Below are 23,178 nucleotides of genomic sequence, written 5' to 3' on the forward strand. Positions count from 1 at the left end.
GCTTTTGCCAAACTCCTCTCAAGATCAAAGGTATTCCCCCTACAATATCATGTTAATATTCCTATGGGCAAATGTGATCATTGAAAACCTGACTCCAGTGGAGTTAAACAAGGTATACATGCATATTACGAAAATATAACTAAGGAAGAAAATAATCACTATTTGAAAACATTCATTTTTAAAGGAGTGTCTCTATTACATAAAAAGCTATAGAAACCAGAACTATTTTAGAATCAATCACAGTGTTTTGTATTTCTTTGTCTCCAGTCTTAAAAGTTATCCATTTATTCCCCAAATGCAATTATAATCCTTTGTCTGTGATATCAAAACCAGTTGCAGTGGAAATAATTATATGTTCAAAACAAAGGATTACATTCAACTGCAGATGGGGATATAAGTTATCAGGAGCATATTAATACTTGAGGAATGAAAATCTTAGTTATATGGAAATATTTTTATAATTAAAAAGTCTCTTGTTTTTGTTTCATATGCTACACGGTGTTTATATGTTTATATAGTATATGGTGTCTACATCATAGCTCTTAAACATTAAAATTTTAATTAGTTGCATATGGGATCCTGGTACTTTTTCAATTTTCAATGTATTTTTAGAGCACTGTTGACATTTACGTGTCTAGAAAGAAGTAAAGGACACTTTCTCTGTGCAGCATGAACGTAAGAAGTGTCACCTAAATTTTTTGAAAAATCCATAATTACAACTGGAATATCACTAAAACATGTACCTCAAAAATCTTCTTCATTTCCCTCCACAAATACATTAAAATATTGCAAATGAATCTTTAAAAAAAATTCTCAGATTCCCCTATAATCAGCTATATAGCCCATCCTTGTCATACTATAAGAAGTGGACTATTTCTCTCTTTCTTCCTACATGTCACTGTTTTCAGTTGGGCAAAACAAAACTGACATTTATCACATTTTTTTGACTACTTAAGGAGTCCCAGTAGATTCCTCGACAAAATAGCACTACGTATTAGTCCAAAAACTAGCATATGTTATCCATATGATCACACCAGCTTTCTTGTATCTAAATATTCCTTTAATCATATATGCACAAACAAACACTGTTAGCCTAAGGAGGCACTCAAAGCACAAAGTAAGGAAGTAAACTATTATTAATCTTGGATATTACCACTTCAGATTCCTGCATGGCATCTTTAAAATTCTGAATCCTAACTATCCTTCTGGCTCAGATGCTGCTCTAGGTGGAACTAAGCACCAAACAACCTATGTGAATGCAATAGCATATGTACTATTAATAAAAAGAAAAACAATACTTCATCGTTCACTGACTGCACTAATTGTTTCTCAATAAATGGAGCACATCCCACAAAAGTAAAGCTACAGAATACCAATATACACGATTTGTAGTATTAGAGAAAAGGAAACTATGGTAAAGAAGAAAAAGCATTTTTTTGCCAAGAAGAAACAGAATTTTGCATACAAGCTTGTATTATTCGTAATCATAGAGCAGTTAGGTGCAGCTATATCTTTGGTATGGATTCTTTCAGAAGGTCATCTGCTGTCTGTGAATTTTTAAAGTGTTTTCTATTAATAATCAGTTTTAGATATGCTTCTGCAATATAAAATTCATTGCATTTTAGTATCCAGTGTTTATCTTGTTGCTGCATAAGATGCAAGAAGACGAATGCACTAGGTTTAATAAGTTATTTTCTCATCACAAATCTAACCCAGTGATACTGTTAAGCTACAGCAAACCTTACAATAGTGTGGCAGTCTGGAACAGAGCCAAAATGTATCATCATCTTTCCCCATACTCCATGTTAAAACAAAAGGCTGTCTGTAATTTACAGCAAGCCTGATGAGAAAAAAGACATTAAAATAATATACAGCTTCGTATTAGATTAGTTAACTGGCGTGTACATAGAGACACACATACTCTAACTCATGTCATAACACACAGAGGTCAATACTGTAATTTTCATGTATTACAATGACAGATTCCCACACAGAAAAAGTATGAATCTGATTTTACATCTTTAGGAATATAAAGCAAAGACAATAGATCCCAGATAATAATCTATTTCACACCAGACCAAGAAAATTGCTTCGGAGGAATGGATTTTTTGTTCTATGTGATAGCAGGAAATGACTTCAAGTCTTTAAATATACATTTAGTATATTGCATAAAGTAGGCAGCATATTAATGTTCTGATTCAGTCTATCTCCAAGATCATTTTTTATTGTTAAATTCTGCAGCTTGAGTTAAGAAGGAGATATGATATAAAGGTCAGTTTCTTATGAATATGGCTTTCTGCTTAGCAGCTGTCAAGTCCATATGGAGCCCTGCATTGCATAAAATTCCCACTGAAACTGCCAAAGCCAGCAAAAGCTTTATAATAATCAGCTGGGTCAAGAACCTTGTCTTTAAATTAGGGAATATAAAAGAAATATGTGACATAAACGATATGTTACTGTAACAAGGTAAACTAATATTATACTAAGGCTACAGGATTGAATGCCATCACTAATTAATGAAGGTTTATGGAAAATTTATTTTGAAGTAGAAAGGAACATTATAGAGAAGATAACATAGCACATACCCTTACTAGAAATAGTAATACAACTCCAATACTAAAACTACAAAAATGTTCTGTTTGACAGGTAAATTAGAAGTTTATTTAACCCTTGTAGTAGTCATAATCTTCACAGCTTGGCCTCTGTTCTCCCATGGAAATCAGGTATTCAAGGTAAAGATATTTGAGAAGTGTAATGACTGAAATCTGCAGTGCCTCTGAGAGATGGGATAGGAGGAACCCAGAAGATACCAGGAAACAGATTCTGAAGACATCTAGAAACAGGGACTCCTCAAATCAGTGACATCAAAGCTTACAAAACATCACACAGCTGTAAACTGGTCTCTACCCTAGAGAATATCATCCTTTCATCTTGTCATAGCAACGGAATTTGACCTTTTATTCTTCTGAGAAGATGCAGTTTATACTATGCATATTGCTACACATTTTTTAGCAATATCTAATTTCCCAACTTGCCCTGTCCTTCCTGGGTATTTCAGCATTACAGTGCAGAAGGAAGACATGTTATTTCTCTACTGCATGGCTATTTCAGGATCTCTCACCTAGATTTCATGCATCATAAGAAGAAACATATGACTACATATTCTCAGCTTAAATAAAAGCTTTGGGAAGCTTTGTGTCACATGAATGGAAACTATTAGGATGTTGGTTGAACTTGGGGTTGTTTGAAGAAGGCAATCTCCTCTCCTCTCATGGCTGGGGTCTCCAAAGCAGTTCACCTTCCCCTTCCCAAGAACAGTGTAAGGAAGTAAGGAGGTTTCATTAGAAAATGAGGCCAGAGGACTGAATCAGCAGAGGAAATAGAACATAGACATGTGTCTTCAGGGAGAGAACTTTCTTCTCTCTTTTGGAAGTAGTGAAGAGGAAGTAGTGGAGAGAAAGTAGTAGAAAGAAAGAGAAGTTTCTGTCTGCCTGAAGAAAAAAGTCAGAACAAGTCAGGGAGCACTATTCCTCCTGAAGGAGAGATGTGGAGGAAAATGTATCTCTATGCAATGCCTCACACCCCAAAATTCTGCGTCAAAAGAAAAGGATGGAATAGGAGCAAGTATTTGGATATCTCTGAATATGTAAAATGTCTCTGACCATCTAGGGTACACATAATGAAATCTTATGAAAAGGCATGTTTGGGTTGTGGACTAAGTCATTCTTTTAAAGGGAAACTAGAGTAGGGGGTGATAAAAAAAATCTTAAAATATCCTCTCCAAACGGAGCTAACCTCCTAAAAGATGTTCTACAAACTGGATGAGAACTCAGCATTCATCAGGAAGCATTTCTTATTTAATTGTATCACAAAGCTACAACAGTTATTGGACATTAACTACGTATTTTAGAAGGCTTAGAAGAAATTCATCTATGCAATATAAGATGTTCCACAAATGCAAAATAAAATAATGGAGTGCTGAGGAGAAGAAGGAATTATGAAAAATATTACACTGACCAACAATGCTTATTTCTCCAAATGTGAATTAACTGAAGGGCTTTCATACTCTCAGTAAAAGTCAATGGTTTCCTGCTAAGCATGCCCTACCTTTGCCTTTATCTTTTGAAAATGAAAAATAGCTCTTTTACTACTGTGTCACCAGTTCAAATATAATCTGCTGTGACAATAACTGAACTGTACCCAACTCTGCCTGAGAATTGGGCATTTATTTAAGGGATATCAATGAGGACTGCTACTAAAAGAGGAGGTCCCAATCCCCAACCACAAATGTTCCCACCAGCTCCCTTGTGCTGGCACTAGAACTTATGCAGCCATGTGGTGAGCTAGTTCAGGGAACTGATCCAACTGAAAACAGCAAAGAAAAATAAAACAATTAGTTTTCAGCTGAACCTATTTCCTGAGATAATCCTTGAACAGCTGCACACATGCTAGCGCCAGCATTGGCACAAAAGAGACAACAGGAATGCTCAGCCAAGGCAAGGAGACTACTTACAGTGATCAAACTGAAGCCTTAGTTCACTGCTTAGACTTCACCTTGAAATTAAATAGTGGTGCTTAACACTAATACTATTTCAATAAGGATAAACCTGGAACTAGTTGGAAACAAAGTGAGACATCTAGAAGTGGGGTTTCAAACAATAATGTTGAACACCCAGGGAAAAATACTGTGAAGCCTGATCTTGACGTACAGTTGCCAATGTTTTAATCCTGACTGTGTGACACTGCGGAAAGTCTTTTTTTTTTTTTTTTTTTTTTTTCTTTTGCCTGTTTGTTTTCTTAAGTAGGATGTAAAAGTTAGGTAGGCGATTTACAATGACTGGTAAAAAGATCTGAAGGGACGAATACTAAGTATTCCCACAACACAGACTACAAATGCTTAAGATTACATTCTCTAGATTATTTTGATGACTTAAACAGCAAAGAAATACAGAACACCAATGCTTTTAAGCTATATTACCGCTTAAGAAGAACCTTATCATCTCCACAGCATGGTCTAGACATATTGAGCATGAATCATTTATTTTTATGGAAATTATACTATACTATATGACTTGTCATTATATTTTTTACTTAGTAAATGGGATTTCCTACACTGTTATTCCAAGGATTTTCCTTGTAGTACAACGGGAAATTATTGTCAAATTTGTACCAAATGTTGGCTTTTTTGTGGTGAACACGGTATGTTATGTATATTTCCCTGCACTATGCTGAGCTGAAATAACATGCCTTTATTCTAAAGAACTGTCTTCAAGTTCAAGAATCAGTCCCCTATCTACATGCTGCTGGCAGCACACAAGATGGTGTCACCATTTCCACTGTGGTATCCCACAAACACTCAGAGCCAGATAAGGAGGTGCGATTGATCTGTACATAGCATACCATCAAAAGCCCTGTGACCACTCAGCTTCTGGGCAAGATTGTTTTTTTCCATCCCTACTTAAACTAGGCTTTAAGCACTTGTCATTCAGAGGTGAATACACAGCATTATCTAGAGATTACAGACAAAAATCATAAACATTTGTGCATTGAACTATACAAATATAGCACGTATTTCACTGCTTTCAAGGTTGACATTGTCAGATTTCATATTAATGTGGCCTGTATCATGAGCATGACTGTCAGGTACACCCATTCTACCCCCAGAACTGACTCTGCAAAACACAGCTGCCACGTTTCAGCAAGTGTCTATGACTAAAGAGGATAGTAACTGCCAATTTCAGAATCCTAAATGATGTGAAATATCTATCTAATTCTTCATGTGTTACAATCTCCATTCTCAAGAACATAGCATTTTCATATAAAAATGTAAAAAGATGCTCCTGCATTTTTGCGATTGTGACAGTAAACAGCAATCCGGGATGCCCTTCAAACAAATTTCATTTACATGAACTGTAGAGACTACATTTTCCTTTTGACATCTAATATGATTATTCTTCAGAGCTGTCTTAAGGTCTTTCTCAACAGTATATGACTAAATGATAAGCAATTGTAGCCCATTACTGTACTAGTAAGTACAGTAAATTCAGACACTTTTTACATATTTCTACATTCTCTTTAAATATTCTGGGCAATTATGTGATTTCTGTACCCTGCAGTGACATATTAATGTGGAAACAATGTGTTTGTCTTCCTCAAGTTCTTTTTACTGTACTGTCAGTGTTTATATGAACCTTCAAATGCAATGAATGTGCAGGCCCCGAAAGAATGAGAATAACATCGGTTTTGAGTTGGATAAGCATGCTTATCCAACTTCTACGTCTAGGTGCTTCTACAGCACCTAGACGTAAGAAAGATGTTTCCTGTCTCTCCATTATGCTCCACCATGCTGGTAAATTCTTAGGCAGTTTTAAGCAAATGGTTAGTGATAAAACAGACTACTGTGTCAGTGATCATTCAGGGATTTGTTCATCCATGGATCACTAACATGACACTCTCTCATGACACGTGACAATCGTAACTGCTCTTAAGGAATATTCTTTGTAGGACGGTTCAGTGTCTACTTTATCCATAGATTTTTGATATGATTGAACTACCTACTTTGAAGAAATAGTTATAGTTTGTTGTGTTTAATGAATGGCTAACCAAGTCCTCTCACCATAACTTGTCGACACGAGAGGCAGTAACTCTCGGTAGTGTCCATGAATGCCTGGGGAGCTGTATTCCATAGATTATTGACAAGGCAGCTTTTAAATGATTCCTCTCCTCCAGTTAAATTCCTTCACATTCTTACAGACCACAACTCCCAGATTATCAATGTGATATTATTGACAGGAGGAAAAAAACCCAATGTCTTGAAGCTGTTCTATTAGGAATGACATCAGGCAATTGCAAATTCTTTATTCCACACAGAACTGATACAGTGGACTGTAACTTTTCCTTTGGATACCATACGTGGATACTATATGTATTCTGTCAACATATAACATTACCTCGAAGAATTTTTAAATTCTCTAAGGGGTTTTTAACTGCAGAATAGATGGATGCTTGCATATAAAAAAATCCTAAGTCCTATATCATCTATACACTGCTTCAAGCATGTTCAGATGGAATATGTGTGACATATTCCTGTCCTTATTAAAATACAATACAAAGTAGCTACCTCACTGAAGTAGTTGTTTTACACAGAGAACTTCGCTTCTTATGGTTTTAACATCATCTGAAATCAACATCATCAGGTTTGATACCTATTGAACATGTTGCCAGAAAGATGGCATTATTAATTATCATGAGAATGAAAAAATGGGGAAAATTACCTCATATTCCTGCGAGAACTTCAAATTGTCATTTGCTTTCAATCTTTCAATATGATCTGCAAGTTCCAAGATAGGTATTGGGGGATGACTTGCCATACCTGTTGAACAAGAAAGAAGAACAATCTTTAAAATAAACTTGAACTGATGCTACGATTCTAAAATTTAGAAAATGCAGTAGTTAGAATGGCTAGAAATGTGTAAGTAGTAAAGATGTTATATGTGAAAGAAGCAGGCAAATAGTTTGGTTACTCAAAGCAGGACATGCTCTGGATAGATGAGCTCTGAAGCCAAATTAAAAAAAAGTCACCAAGCATATCCCAAAGCTAATATTCCTAGTATAAAGAAGAGAGTTATTGAGGTATGAGTCAATGAGGATAGATAGGCATGGAAAAATGAGGCAGTTAGACCTGATGTTGACCTCTGCTTTGAGTAATGACTCTTAATGTCATTTCAAACTCCTTCTCCTGCACAGTATGAAATGGAAACTGCATTGAACTAGATGAGGAAAGGCGAGCTGAGAAACAGACACTGAAAGAGCCCTAAAGGGGAAAGAATAGTATTTTGACAGAAAACAAAGTGACTTATGCATAATCAAGAAAAACAAACTTGGAGAATGAAGGTTACCAAGGTAACCGCAGAAACCTGAACCTGCAAAGGAAATGGTAAAAAAACAAAATCCCTGAATCAACAAAAAACTAACATATAAAATAAATTTTAAAAATGAAATGGAAAGATTGAGGATTAAAAATAATGTATCAACGTCTAGGAGACTGACTAGACATTTTGACTAAATTAGGAGTACTTTACTAACTTCATGAAATTTTGAAGTGACTGACACATGCAACTATGGGTAACATGCACCATTGCTTATAGACAACAGTCACTGAAGACAAGATTGGACATCAGACAATTAGAACTTCAAAAATGTTTTCACTAGTAGCAGATTGTAGAGGCAGGGGTTGTACAGTTCAGCTGGACACACATATCTGGCTGCCCTGGTACCTTAAAACAAGCTTATTCTAAAACCCCATTTATCAACCCCCAAGAGTACCTACAATCTACTTCAGGTGTAAACATCTTTGTCTACTGATGAAAATACTGAGTAAAAAAGAATAAAAACTGAGAATCAGAGCTAAAGATGGGTAAGAAAGGAAATACCGGGAGGACAAGGAAAAAGGAAGACGTAAAAAGATGGGGGGCCAACTAGCACAGTCTGCCAGCTGAAGATTTGTCAGGCCAAAATTTATGTATATTTTTTCTTGAACTATTAATAGTCTTGATGACCCTCTCCAAGATGCTTACGTTCATCTCTTTGTGCTTAATAGTGCCACACCTAAGATGAAAGCGTGTTTTCAATTTCTTGTGGGAAGAAATCAGAGCTGGCTAGAAAAATCAAGCTAGTGAACCCCAGGATCTCTTGAAACTACGAAAGGAAAATAGTGATGACTCAAGGGGGCTCAAGCTGGAAGCCATGTTGCACAATGCAGTTTGCTTTGTCACCGTGAATTTTAAGGGCATGCCTAAGACAGTTAACTTGTATTTCCTATAGCGTAGCCAAAAACCACGTGACCATGTGGTTACAACACAGTCACACTATAGCATGTTTTGTCTTTCTTTTTATTTCTTCTTTTTCTTTTTCTTTTTTCTTTTTCTTTCTTTTTTTTTTTTTTTTTTTGATATTTCAGGTTATCATTTAATAAAGTAGAGTAAAAATAATGTCCAGAAGTACCAGCTCCAATTCACCTCACTCTATATGAATATATTTATGTATTATCTTCATAGCACATCTGTGATGGTGATGGAGACATTATTTAAATTAGACATAAAGGCAAGGTGCCAGTCCACTGAACAAAGTAGAATATCCAGATTTAACGAGGGTATTTCTTAGAAAACATAAATAGCAGATTAGTCTATAAATTCTAATTTATTTATATCAGTTCTGAGTGTCTCCCATTTTCTTAGAAATTTCATTCAGCATAACTTGGTTATTCTCAGAATAACAGTATGGGTGACAGTCATCTAATAATTAAGCTGATTGATCCAGATCAAGCACCCCCCATGGAAAGTATGTGAGTGAAAAGGCACAAGAAAACTCTAGATTTATCCAGAAATGGAGGTGGACTGATGTACATCTAAAACAGTGCTTGAACAGAGAAAAAAATAGAGACAAAGATGTTTAGACCTTTTCGAGCGAATCGTGGGAGAGAGTTATTATCATATAAGGACTGAGTGGTAGTTTGGCTAGAGAGGGAGGACACAGAGCCAATCAGGGAGGCGTAGGGGACTGAATTACTGCTCAAAGCTGTAAAAAGTAAAAGCCAATCGGAAATGGGAAACAAATTAGTAACAGCAGTAGACCATCATAATCAATCAATCTTGTACATACAGGCACTTCAGACATGCACAAACAGAGTCTGGAAACTCAGCTAAGAAAATGTTTAAAGATCCAATTACCCTACTGTAAACATAAAGGACATAAAACTGAAGAAAATGAGACTTACTCATTACAGGAAGAACCTGAGTAATTCACCAGCATCATAAACCCAAATCTCAATAACCAGTTTACTACAAGGGATATTTATTTGTTGGAACAGAAGATGAACATCCAGTCTTTTTTAAACTAGTTTTAGTTATGTGCACTGTGATATGCCACACTATATTCTTAAGGGGAGACTTTATATTAAACATTTTGTGTCAAACAGAACTTGACCTAAGACTTAAGAAAAAGGAAAACCACTAGCAACTTCTGAAATTGGTAGTTTTTGATGGCATATGACCCCTTTCAATAGGACTCATTTAGGCACTTTTACAATGAATACTTGTTTACTTTCTTCAAATAATACTTTCCAGTTAACGTATAAAGTGAACTGATGTATTTTTATCTTCTAAATAGATTCAACATGCTCTAATGAGATGATAAACTAATTACTTTTTGAAAACAACTGCTGCAGACCCTTTTTATGCGATCAGTTCATAGATTGTAATGTATGAATGTATAACCTTATATATTCTTTTACACTGATCATAAGCATCATAACAGAATATGCTATGAATGGATGTTTTAAGATTTTATCTTTCTCATGTAAAAGCATATAAAAGTTTATTGTGAGTTGCATGTGAACACCAGATGTAGAACTTGATCCCTCCAAAACACCCAAAATACAGCTAAATATATGTATTTTTGTGGCTACATATAACAAACATTTTTTGAGACAACTTCACATCAACCAACATATGCTATGAAAACATAAAAAATTAAAGACAAAATACAGCTAAGCTACAACAGACCCTGTGACATGCTAGTAAGTCAAAAGAAACCATGCCAAATACATGCTTTCTTTTTTTTAAAAATAAGAAAATAAAGTGATAAAAACATACATTAAATGTTTTTAAAAAAACCAAATGGTGAAAAAAAAAAAAATCATGCAAAGCACAGCTGAAAAATCTATCCACAGCCAGCTTTTATTTCTAGATTTGGCAGAAGATTGCCAAACATGATTGGTCTTATGCAGCCTACTAGTAATCCCTCTACATGAATTAAACAAGAATATATGGTTTAATTACAGTGTGGAAATATTTGCTGGTTATTCCGTGACAAACACACAACTAAGGGACATGAAAAACCATATGTGCCACAATTCCAATGCACAACTGAGAGAATAAGGTCAGAATTTATCTGCATAATTGCTCCAGCCATTAAATTTGTATTCTGTTATACCACTGAAATAAGTATCCTTGCTGTTAGTATGTTAAATCACATTTTTGTTTCTTTCTTCTTAGGCTTTCATGTTAAGGGCTTTTAAAATATCTATGAAGCACATATTTATTTTTAAACTTGGACCTCTAGGTTGACTTTCTCACCATGAACAAGAAAAGAATGAGGGAGAAATTAAATGAAATGCGTAACTTCTAGAATACACTCCAAAATCCAGATGAAATGAAAATGTGACATATCTTCACAGATAATTTATTATGAAATTAGCTGTATTTGACGTTCACATCAAAATTAACATTCTGTGATTTTAAAGACTCATTTATTATGATACATATTTATATATTCATATTTATTTAGCAGCACCAAAAAAATCAATTTGCATGATTTCCTAGTACAGAAAAGGTAAGGAAGTAGCAACAGTAGTATTTTCTCTTATCAGAACAGTAAAAGGAAATGCATATGTAAAATTTGACATAGCAAATGGAGAAGATAAAAGATGACCCTGATGTCAGCAGGAATTTAGCATCTATGAATATTTATCAAGCACATCTTTAGTATATATGACAAAGGAATCAGTTGCACTATAAAATTTCTTTTTACTACAGTTGCTGTTAACCTAGAGATTGATCTTACATCTTGTATATAAAGGTAAATTTACAAGATTAGATATAGGGAAGTATGATGCAATAACTAGTCCAAAATAGTTACACATGTGTATATGATACTACAAAATAAACTCTAACAACTCTTACTCAGGAAGAACTGATGCTCTCCAAAAGTGGATTAATTATTTTGGAATAAAAGTGAGCTTTATTCTGCATCAAAGACTTGGATCTGCAAAGAAGCCACAGGAGCTCTCTAGTCTCATGGCAAAATCCACATCTCAAACTGAGGCATAAAAACTTCCTACATAGAAAAATGGGGAACCTTAGCTTGGAGAGTCTGCTCCAAAACTGTTAAATACAATGTTGAAAAGTCATCGGCTAAAATAAAGATTTTTTTTTTTAAAAAAAAAATTACTCTTGCAAGCAGTAAGCAGAATCTGAGTGCCTCTAGTTTAGAGGGCAACCAACCAGCACATCTGAGAAATACATGCCATTTGCACTCGAGAATCTAAATATCACTAACAGTGCTTAAATCCTTCATGTGGATCAAGTTCTCATGTAGACCTATGTATAGGGTAATTCATCTCGGGAAAGCTATTCCAGTTGATTTCTCACATCTAGACAAATCCCACTTTTTCCTTCAGCATTGATATGATTACCATAAACAGAAACCATGTACTTAAATTAAGGGAAGAAATTCCCCATTACCTTGCAAGGTAGATGAATAAATCAAAAACAAATCCATCTTTTCCACTTTCATTATTTGCAGCTTTTTCCCTGCATTCCCTTTCATTTTACTCTATTTCTGCCTTATCTTGGAAATAGGTTAGTCTAACTTCTTTTGAAACTCACTAAGTGATTCATGAACATTTTCTTATAAAAAAATAGAATGTTTAATTCAGAGTTGTAGTGATTTTATTTATTTTTCTTATATTTCAAAGCATCTTATTTAACTTGTAAGAGATAATGAGATAATTGTTTAATTAGCAACCAATTACACAAATTACTTATAAGTGTGACACATTTTGTACTTAACTGTGGGAAAAAACAGACACTTATTTTATTTTATTTATTTATTTATTTATGTTTAAGGAATAACTCAGTCTAGTTCTTTGTCTGATTGGCAGATTGAAGTCTTTCGCTGAGTCTTGGGTCTCTCATAACCCACTCAAGCCACTTAACATTAGTTATTTTCCTCTACACAAACCAGTGCTTTCTTGTTTCATGAAACCTTTTGTTAGTGCTTAATTATTTTCCCTTTCCTTCTCTACCCTTAGCCTCCCATGTGGCTTACTGACTTATAAAATTTGCATGACAGGTTAATGAATTTAATCCCAAATTTTGTAGGAAAACTGCAGAATGGGAAGAAGGTGGATGACCTTCCTGCAGCCACTCCAGCTCCGGAAGAATAACAGACACATAAATGAAATCCCTTATGGTGCTGAGAGATTGGGTATTTTCATATTTACTCAAAGAAAACTTGGCACAGCAGTGACCCACTCACTGGCATATGGGCTTATCTCACAAATATACATTTTTTGGAAAGCACATACGGACATGGGATCTTGTTCTCAGATGAAGAACTGTGGGCTATTCCAAATGTCAAGACAAATGTCAAATTTATCTATGGAGTTACTCCATCAACTGAGAAGTAAATCCAGAGATGAATTTGACCCTTCACAGAAAAGATAATAAAAACATTTAGGTAAGTAACAGGTAAGTGAGAAATGCAGTTCTCTATTCACAGGGCAAGAAAAAATGATAGGAAAGTAAGAAATTTACTGTTCTAGTAGTTTTGAATTACTTTTTAAGATAGCTTCATACTGAATCAGCAATTTCATGACTAGTACAACTTAATTATTACCAAAATAACCGCACTGACATCAACAAGGACAAAATATTGCTTGCTCATAATTTCTTTCAAATAGTTATATCTAAACATTTGTATCAGGAATATTTTTTACTTATGATTAGAAATTCAAATTTACTGCAACAGTAGATTTCTTTTCAAATTCTCCTGATAGCCATATCTGATCAGACCTGCTCTTAAAAAAACCCCAAACATTATTTCAGGAATTTTTGGTAACAGGCTGTTTATAAATCTTTTGAAGGATTAAAGGGTATGACATTCTTGCCCTTGATAGAAGCGTTTCATTTATCTCTCCCAGTGGAAACTTGCAATCTAAATGTATCAGTGTAACTTAATTTTTTCTTTGCTATTAGTTCACATTTTGGGTTCTTTGTATAATATATATATATACTTTTATTGGAAAGCAACAGTGTGCCTGGAAAGCCTGTGGACACTTCCACAGTCTAAATGATTAAATTATAATGATGTTGAATCATCTATCCTAGATGGAGTTGTACAGACAATATTAAACTACATTCACAACTCCGTCATTTAATTCATCTGTTGGCAAAAGTGCTGAGAAATGGTAGCATCCTGCAGAGTAGATAAGGGCATTGTATGAGGGACAGTGTATATTTAATTAAAAAACAAAAAACCAAACATCCCTATACTGCCCCTAGAAAAAAAACATAAGAACAGCAACACTAACTCCTTTCAGCTGCCTGATTTGCCCCAGCTGGGGCTACTTTTTTTTTTTTTTTTTTTTTTTTTTTTTTTTATGGTAGAAAACAAAACTGCTGGAAGTAAAAGAATCACCACAACAAAAACAAAAAAAATGGTATCCTTAATGTAAAACCTTTCTGCAGTTCCTCTCCCTGGCTCTGCCTCGAATGGCATTTCATGGCATGGAAGGAGCTGGATAAACACTCCAACAGAAACTAAGCTCCTAAGATAAATTCAGCTCAATCATCTGAACACACAGTAAAGACTCGCCAGACTCTCTGCTGGACTTCTTAAAAGAAACGGTAGTCCTAATTTAAGTTAATAAACTGAGTTTCTGCTTCTAATAGCACAGAATTTTATCTGGTTTCACTCAGGCTAAAATTTCATATTAGGAACTATTAATTAGCAAGTAGCGCATAGCCAAACAAATATCCTGGAGTAGGATTTTTTTCCCTGATATTTGTTTGCATGCTGAATAATATAATGGCCTGATCTTCAGAGGGCTGGAGCACCTGCTCTGTGGGGAACGGCTGTGAGAGCTGGGCCTCTTCAGCCCGGGGAAGGGAAGCCTGAGGGGGGATCTGATCAATGTGTACAAGCACCTGAAGGGAGGGTGTCAAGGGGACGGGGACAAACTCTCTTCAGTTGTCCCATGGGACAGAACAAGAGGCAATGGGCAGAAATTGAAGCACGGGAAGTTCTGCCTGACCGTGAGGGGAAATTTCTTCCCTGTGAGAGTGACGGAGCACTGGCACAGGTTGCCCAGAGAGGCTGTGGAGTCTCCTTCTCTGGAGATATTCAAGGCCCGCCTGGATGCAACCCTGTCTAACATGCTATAGGTGACCCTGCTGAGCAGGGAGGTTAGACTAGATGATCTCCAGAGGTCCCTTCCAACCTGATTCTGTGATTCTGTGATCTTAGACTGGTGGTCTTAGGTGCTACAATAGGAGAAAAAGAGGATCATAAATTCAATTCTGGTCTACATCATTTTCTAAGATTTCTAACCTTCTACAAAAAAGATTTATTTTCAAGGAATACATCTCATAATAGAAATGAATTGCAGATGCTCTGCCCAACTAGCTTCACATAAAACTGCCAGTTTCACAGACAAAGCAGCTACAAGTGTCATTTAAATGAAATGAATTTTTTCTTCACACATCTTATTTAAATATATGATAAACAATAAATGAGTAGATAGGACTCCACGTTTAAACACACAGATATCAGAAAATGATCCTCACATATGCCTAACTATTAAGACATCCACACTTCTCAGTAAACAGTTAGTGACTTGTTTTAAGAACTGCCTATTTTTATTTTCACATTTCAAACATTTGTATGTACACTTTTATCTCTGTAGAAACCTTTAAAACTTAGTGATGAAACTGTCTGATAACTTAGGAAATCGTTAGTAAGCAAATGTGTGTCTACATTAATGTTCCAGTCTTGGTCAGAAGCACAATTTTGAATAAAATCTTTCAATTATTTTCATCTACTGCAGTTCATACGGTGGAGAAGTCCCAGGACACACTAACCAAATTCCTGGATTCAGATGAAACTAAATGAGAAGATGCACTCCACAAATATACCTAATGAGCTCCAAATGTTAAAGAGGATTCAGTCTACCAAAACAGAGTAGAGCAAATCTGAGCTAAGCCTCAAAGCTCCAGACTCTTCTTCCCCCTCACCCTCCTGTGGATGTTGAGGCTTCAGCCCCAATTGCATTGCTCTGCAGATCCACTCCTATAGGGGCAACACCATCCTAACGTACCCAGTTTAAAAGACTGGAAAGAGATTTGCTGCTCAGTTAACCCCTCTGTAGTACTTCATATGTCTTCAGTTATCAATTAATCTTTCAAAATCTCAAATGTTTAATTTCTTGCCTTTGTAAGTCTGAACTGATTATTGTGCTTAGTGTGATAAATTTGACAAACACAATGCTCTGGATAAATCACAAAGATTTTATAAGTAATTAGAATCAGACTAGGGATGAACCTAGTAGAACACGTCATGATCGAAACACAGACAACTTTAAAAATAAAATATCAACTCATACAAACCTATACTACTTTAAATATTTATCTCCTGCTTTTTTTCTTTCTTGCTGTTTCTTGACTATTGAAGATAACTGCTTTAAGGCAACAATGCTTAACAAATGAAAGAAGAAATTGAGAAACAAAATATTCTGCAGGGTATTATTTCTACCTTTCAGGATTAATGACATATTAATATGTCCTCTGAACATGACATACAGCTTGATTTCAAAAGATAAGACCGTTTATCTAGCTAGTATTTCTTTTTGTATTGTACATTTGCAATGCAGTGAAACTTCCAGTGACGTTGATCTGCTGGTAATGCAGGAGATACAAGGGAAGCTTATTTACAAAGAAGGAGCCATATATATTCAGTTAATAAATAGAGGGACATATTTTCCCAATAGTATCTTCTAATATTCTTAGGCTTAACTTGCAATCAGAGCACATAGAACACATCCACAAACAGCATGCGATTTTTTGGGTATTCTTCATAAACATGACAATTTTGTTTCATGCAAGATTTTTCTTTACATAAAGAAATTAAAGATTTTATCTCCAAAACTGAGAAAGAAATATGTTGTGCGAAATTTCAAAAGCAATTTAAATATGTTTCTTTAAACAACCAAGCTTCCTGCTCTCTAATAGCACTGCTGATCATACTACGTTCATTATACAGCTCTCAGTGAAGGATTACTGTCTCTTACCTGGAGTTTGAAAATTAAGGCGTCGCAGCTCCACTGGGTCTGTGGGGTGGTGAGAGGGAACTTCCTTGCTGTTGGGTATGCTGCTCTTTCTAGAGTCAGATTCAGCCCTCTTCCTGCATGGAGGAAATGAATACATGTAAACATAGAGCTGAGGTCTTGACTATACGAATACAGACAAACGAGTCTTTAATCATTGTAATTTAAAAGTGAGATGCTTCTTTCTGAAAGAGTATTTGATCCGATGTAAAGGCAAAATAATTACTCATGGTGAGTAGGGCAGGTACAATTCACAGAGCTAAAAGGAATTTAAATATAAAAATGTCAGAGGGAAAATTATTGCATTTGGCAACAGAATGATCCTTTAGATCATCATTCTAAGCATAATGAACTGTTACAAGATGTAATGTGAAGCTCAAAATATTCCACATCATTTCTACTCCAAAAGTTAGCTAGCTACAGCTTTATTAAATACAGTTACTCAAATTTTCAGGCTATAATTAAAAAATAACATGCAAAGTTGTTATCGTTGAATACTTTGTATTTTATATACATAGCTCTGAACTGCTTTTTAACAGAAAGCTTGCATTCCTTAGGTACTTTGAAGATGCCTGAGAACAGTACAGGAGACTGTTTTCCTGATTCCTTCCTAGGAAATGAGAATCTGCTCTGCTGTATTTCATCTCTGCAAGGGGTACACTACAAAGCCTTCATGCATCTGATCACACCTATGTATTCAAGGCTCAGATTTTATCTGATTGCTCCTGATCAAATTAAGCTAAATTTTCTGTGAAATTTTATTAGTCTTGTCAATCTGTACAGAGAAGTGGAGTCTACGTTTGCTCTGATTTGAGTGCTCTGGTTAAATGAACTCCCAATATTTGAGAGTATCATTTTCTGCTGTAAAACGCATAGAACTGTATTACATGGAGAATATCTACAACTTCACATTTTAATTTAGGAATCTAGAAATTTAATTTTGAAGTGGAATCTCACATCACTTATTCTCTATGAATTCTGGAGTGAAAATGCAAAATGGTTGATATTCTTCATGTAATACAAAATGAAGACAGAAAACGCTGCAAAGAACTAGTTTTCAGGAAACAAAATTGATATTTTAAGTGTTACTATAGCTAAACCTTTTTCATGTGTCGTATGTTCTGTCTAATATGTCACTACTTCTCCCCCCTCACCCCCCTCAAATGACTCATAATGTAGCAGTGCAAAATCTCTAACTATTCTTCTGGGCTCCCTCTTAAAAATGCTCCGATTTATTTCCCACTGTTCTTCAAATGCTGAACACCTCTCGGTATTCAGTGAAAGTTCTATAACACTGAATATTTCTAAGACTGTGCACAGAAACCAAACAACAACATGGCTGTAGGAATTCTGATTGTGACTTGAAAGTTACTGGTTCTATGATTTTACGGAAAAGAAAATAAAATGTGTTTTGTTACAAAAAGGTTTCATTTGTTCTCCGGTAAATTCCTAATGCCTATACTACTTAACACCTCCTCTTTAGTGAAGCTACAGAGATTTAAACTTCATTTTTTTTCACTTTTTTAATTATTATGAAAGGACTCTTTTGCAATCCTTTCTTAAGTTTTGAGCTACCACAATAGCACAATGTCTTACTACTCTTTCTTCTGAAATGAAAGTGTGTAATCCTCCTATTTTCAGAAAGAGTTTTTATCTGTATTTCCCACTCTTGAAGTTTAGGGACAAGTGGAACTCCCCATATACCTTTTTTTCACACATAGCTCTGCCACTGCAAGTCATTGGTGGTCAGCACTACTTACTATTCTTATATCAAAAGCACTAAAATGTCTTCTAATCATATACACAAATATTTTGGACACTTACTACAGCACAGTGTAAGGGCTTATTATTTATTATTATACTTAGGATCATTCTGCTTTTGTAGCATTCCAGACCACACAGATTCACAATTGTTTCTGATTACGTGATGGTCATGGGATATGCAGAAAAATCCACTAGGACAATATAAGTCTCTTGAAAATGTACCTCACAGAAATGCAGAAAAAAACACAGTGAAACTTGGCTGTATATGCTGCATTACTTTTCAGTGTAGTAAACAACATAAAATATCTAAACAAACACTTTGAGGTTGCTTTTATGTTACGTACTTTACTGCCTACATTCATTTAGACATTCTGTTTTAGATCATTATCATGATAAAAGTCTTTTTTCTCTTTTTCCCTTCCTGGAATAAATGGAGGGTGATTACTTTTCACTTCTCACCTGTCAGGTTTACTGCTCCATTTTAATGCAGCGAAGATGGGAAAAAAGGTTAAATGTTAGTTGACCAGCAGCAAAAGAGTAACCATGACAACAGCAGATGCAAGAAATGCTGTCTGACAGTGAAGATATGTTAAATACATGAATTAGGAAATGACAGTTCATCAAAACATTTAATGCTTTGGCATCATAGATGCCAATGCCGGCATAAGGTTAAGATCAAAGAACCTTCTGCTGCTGAAAAAAAAGTTTATGTTTTAATCTCATATATTCTTTTAGAGATTTTCCACAAAATGATGTCACTTCAAATTCTAACCACTAAGTGAATGAAGAATGGATATATAATGGATACATAATGGATATATCAAAGTTAGCAATTCTTTGGTAATACCTCTATCTGAGGTGCAGAGAAATCTTTAGACTGAAAAGTTTTTAGAGGGAAGAAATTTCTAGAGAGAGGAGGCGACAGAGAAGAGGGAGAAAGGAAAGGGTAAATACATGAGCTAGTCTAAGAATTGAATCAAATTAAAAAAAAAAAAACAGACAACTTTTAAGTCTATCTTACAAAACTACTTAAAAATGGCAGAAATTATTTTTCAAGGTGCATTGACAAGTAGGGTTATCATGAAACTTTCCACAATTAACCATTAAATACCTTTTTAGCTTTAAAGGGAATAGCACACGCTAGAGATCTACAGTGATCTGTACAGACCTGTAGTGTTCTACAATCTGTACAGATAAACTGAGCAGAGGAAACACATTATTAATTCCTATAAACAGATTCTACAATGCACAATCACTATAAACACAGTTTTTTTGGTTTTTTTTTGGTATATCTTTCTATTCACTAGAATAACAAGAGATGCGATGAACTTTTTTACCAGAAGTCTAGAATGATCACATTAGTCACATGTATGGTAAAGTCCTTACAGTGCCCTTCACTATCACTAAATATTCCCCCATCTTGATATTGGTGTTTTTTTAATATCTGAAGTTTTTTTCTTTTTTCCCTTATAGATCAAGATTCATGGTCTTTTCTCAAGTCCTAAAGCTCAGTATGTTCAAATGATTCAGGCTAAGGTTCTTCTCCTCTGAACTAAATCAAAAGCTGCAGTTCATATAAGTGAATATGATAAAACTTGTCCAAAAAAATTCTTTCTCTAAGAATTGAAGAACAATCAACAAACAACATTGATTCAAGTGAAACTAATAATCAGCAAAATTTCATCCTATATCAGTGATAGGCTGAAGCTAGAGAACCTATGATTTCCTAAAAATATGAATAATAGCCACTTTTTCTTTTTTCTAAGATGCTTCAAACACATATAGTTTCTTTTTAGCTTAGCAGGTTCTGAGACACATGGAACATTTTTGATCTCTGTAACATTTACTAAATGGTTTCCTTACCATCTAAATGCAATATAACTGAATGTATACAATTCATTCAGAAGTGAGTCAAGGATTTACTGTGGGTTTGCCTAAGCTGTAGGGTGCAGCAGGGTTTACCACTTTATCCAAAGCAGCCTGGGATATAAACTGTGACTCAGACTAACAGTCATCATAATAGTTATGCATTGCCTCTAAGGGAGGCTTAGCCTGCACCAGCTCTATATTCAGATCAATCTAGATAAGTGTTTGTCTTTGTTTGAGATTTTGAATATAAAAATCTTACTACCTCATATATTTTATTCCATGCTTGAACCAAAAATTATACTTTCTTGAAAGCAAAAATATGACCAAAAAGAAAGTTACATTTAATTAATTTACTTGTATCCCTGAATTTGAAGGCTTAGATGTAGCAGGTTAAAGATCCCACACCCTCCACCCCACGATGATTATCTCCCTTCATTAAGTGTGAGGAGTGGTATCACTGTGGAGCAAGTGATATAGAGGAAAATAATGAAGTGATCACTAGTCAATTCAGTTCAGTTTCATTCCTGAAATACAGAAAATCAACCTAAACTGAAGTGGGTTTTTTTTGTTTTTTTGTTTTCTTTTTTTTTTTTTTTTTCCTGGTGAGGGTGGTCAAACATTGGAATAAGTTTCTCAGAGAGGTTGTCGAGTCTTCACCCTTGGAGATATTCCCACCCTGACCGGACAGGTCCCAGGCGACCTGCTCTGAGCAGGGTCTTGGTCTAGGTCTCCAGACATCTCCAGAGGTGCCTGCCAGCCTCTGCAACTCTCTAACTACATGGTTCTGTCAGCTCTTTCCACACTAAGCACATTAACTAGCTTCAGTCATACTGAATATTATACTGTAGCTATATAGAAAGACAACAAAAGTATTTTTCCCATCTATTTTTGTTAAGTACTAAGACGAGGGGACTTTTTGGCTGCATTTTCATATATGATGCAAAATGCTTCTATGGAATATCTCTGCTTTCAGCTTTTAAGAGAAGTGAATGGTGTAGCAACTGCCTCTGTGGATTCCATTAATGACTATTCCAACAGCTTTGGTACAAACTGACCAATAAATAAAAGAGGTCAAACATGCACTCCTAGTCTTTGGGTAACTTATGTGCTATATAGTGACCCAGACAACCTATCCACACTATCTGTGATAGCATCTGTTGTTTTAAATGAGGGCAAAGCTTCTCCCTTCAGGATGACTCTTTTATAAATTGCTGTTTTTCTTTCTCTATGACTGATATTAAAATGAAAAATTAGTATTGTAAATCAAGAGATTAGCAGTCCATGTCTCTTCTACGGACAAGAGGAATTAAATGCAATTCACCATCATCTGAGTTGCTATACGCTTCAAAAGACATAGCCCTCTTCTTTCCACCCTCATCTATTCCTTTTTAATATTCCTCACACACGTTTTCTTGGATTAGGCAGGTGTCATCTGTTCTTCATTTTTTTTCCTCCTCAATGTACCTGCTACATTCAAAGTATTTCAGAAACATATGTATAGAATTGTCATCTCAATGAATATTTCTCATTTTCCTATTTTGTTATTCTACAACTTTGGCTTTATCCAACTCTGGTAGCCATTTTAATTCCCTCTAACACAGTTAATTTGGATTATTACATTTCATTGTTTTTTTCAAAATACTGTGTTAAACATCCCTCTTGCTGTTCTGCAGACAGTAAAGTTATCAAAAGAGCCATTTGTTAGCATGATTCTATACTTTCTGCATAAAAAAAATCAATTATACATATCATTTTTTTTTCAGAAGTGAAAGGTTCATTAAGCCCTTAGAAACACACATTTGTTCTGTTTCTTCTTCTTCTTCATCTTCTTTCTTTCTTTTTTTCTTTTTTTTTTTTTTTTTTAAGTGCAGGCTGTCTATGGATTCTTTTTGGGTAAATTTCCTGGCAGTGCAAAAATACAGCTCTAAATTCACATGTATAGTACTGATTCTGTCAAACTCTACTATTTCTCCTTCTCCATGGTTGATTTCTTTGCAAAAAGTTCAAAATGTGTTAATTTTTACAAAGTATGCATATAAAACATTTGGAATATTATCTTCCTTAAGAGTTTATTGTTTGAAAAAGCTGATTTTACTTTTTTAAAGAAATTAATCAGTTCCAGTTACTTCAATGTTGTTTTCAACTTTATCATTCAGATGTATATATTAACACAGTAAAAAGACAAAATATTAGCTTCAAAATAAAATATTTCTTTTTTAATTTAGTGAAGAATTCTAATATTATGACTATTTTGTCTTTTTCCAACAGAAAAATTCTGAACTTATCTGCATGGAAATATCCTCTCTTAACTAACTAACTCTACTTAACTAATCTACTTAACTCTCTTAACTAACTCTACTTGCGTTTCCACTGAATAGTGTTATTTCTGCATCGACTCATTACTGCATATCGCTCTTCCTGTCTCCCTGCTAAAGACTAAATTGAACTATGAAGATATGCTTTCAAAATCTACATTCTTATTTATTTTGTCCCTTCCTTCAGCTTAATAAGACAATTCAGACTTGTTAATATCTTATTGTGCAATCACTATATATTACTTCTGGATTTGATGGCACACAGACTGCTTTAATTAATGAAAATTA

At 34.9% G+C, this 23,178-nt stretch overlaps 1 protein-coding gene across 5 annotated transcripts in view; it reads right to left on the reverse strand.

The window, feature by feature from the left end:
• The window catches only part of PTPRD (protein tyrosine phosphatase receptor type D), a 354,190-nt gene that overhangs the window by 65,514 nt on the left and 265,498 nt on the right, over positions 1–23,178 (reverse strand). For 4 of the 5 annotated variants that reach the window (XM_062600476.1, XM_062600475.1, XM_062600474.1 and 1 more), the window contains 2 exons: positions 16,907–17,019; positions 7,275–7,372 (listed from right to left, as the gene is read on the reverse strand). In XM_062600476.1, coding sequence (XP_062456460.1) covers positions 7,275–7,372; positions 16,907–17,019 — 211 coding nt within the window. Of the gene's footprint in view, positions 1–7,274; positions 7,373–9,456; positions 9,577–16,906; positions 17,020–23,178 lie in introns of all 5 variants that reach the window. The other variant, XM_062600477.1, reaches the window with a different exon arrangement.

The sequence above is a fragment of the Rhea pennata genome, chromosome Z (genome assembly GCF_028389875.1).
Source record: "Rhea pennata isolate bPtePen1 chromosome Z, bPtePen1.pri, whole genome shotgun sequence".
NCBI classification, from domain to species: Eukaryota; Metazoa; Chordata; class Aves; order Rheiformes; family Rheidae; genus Rhea; species Rhea pennata.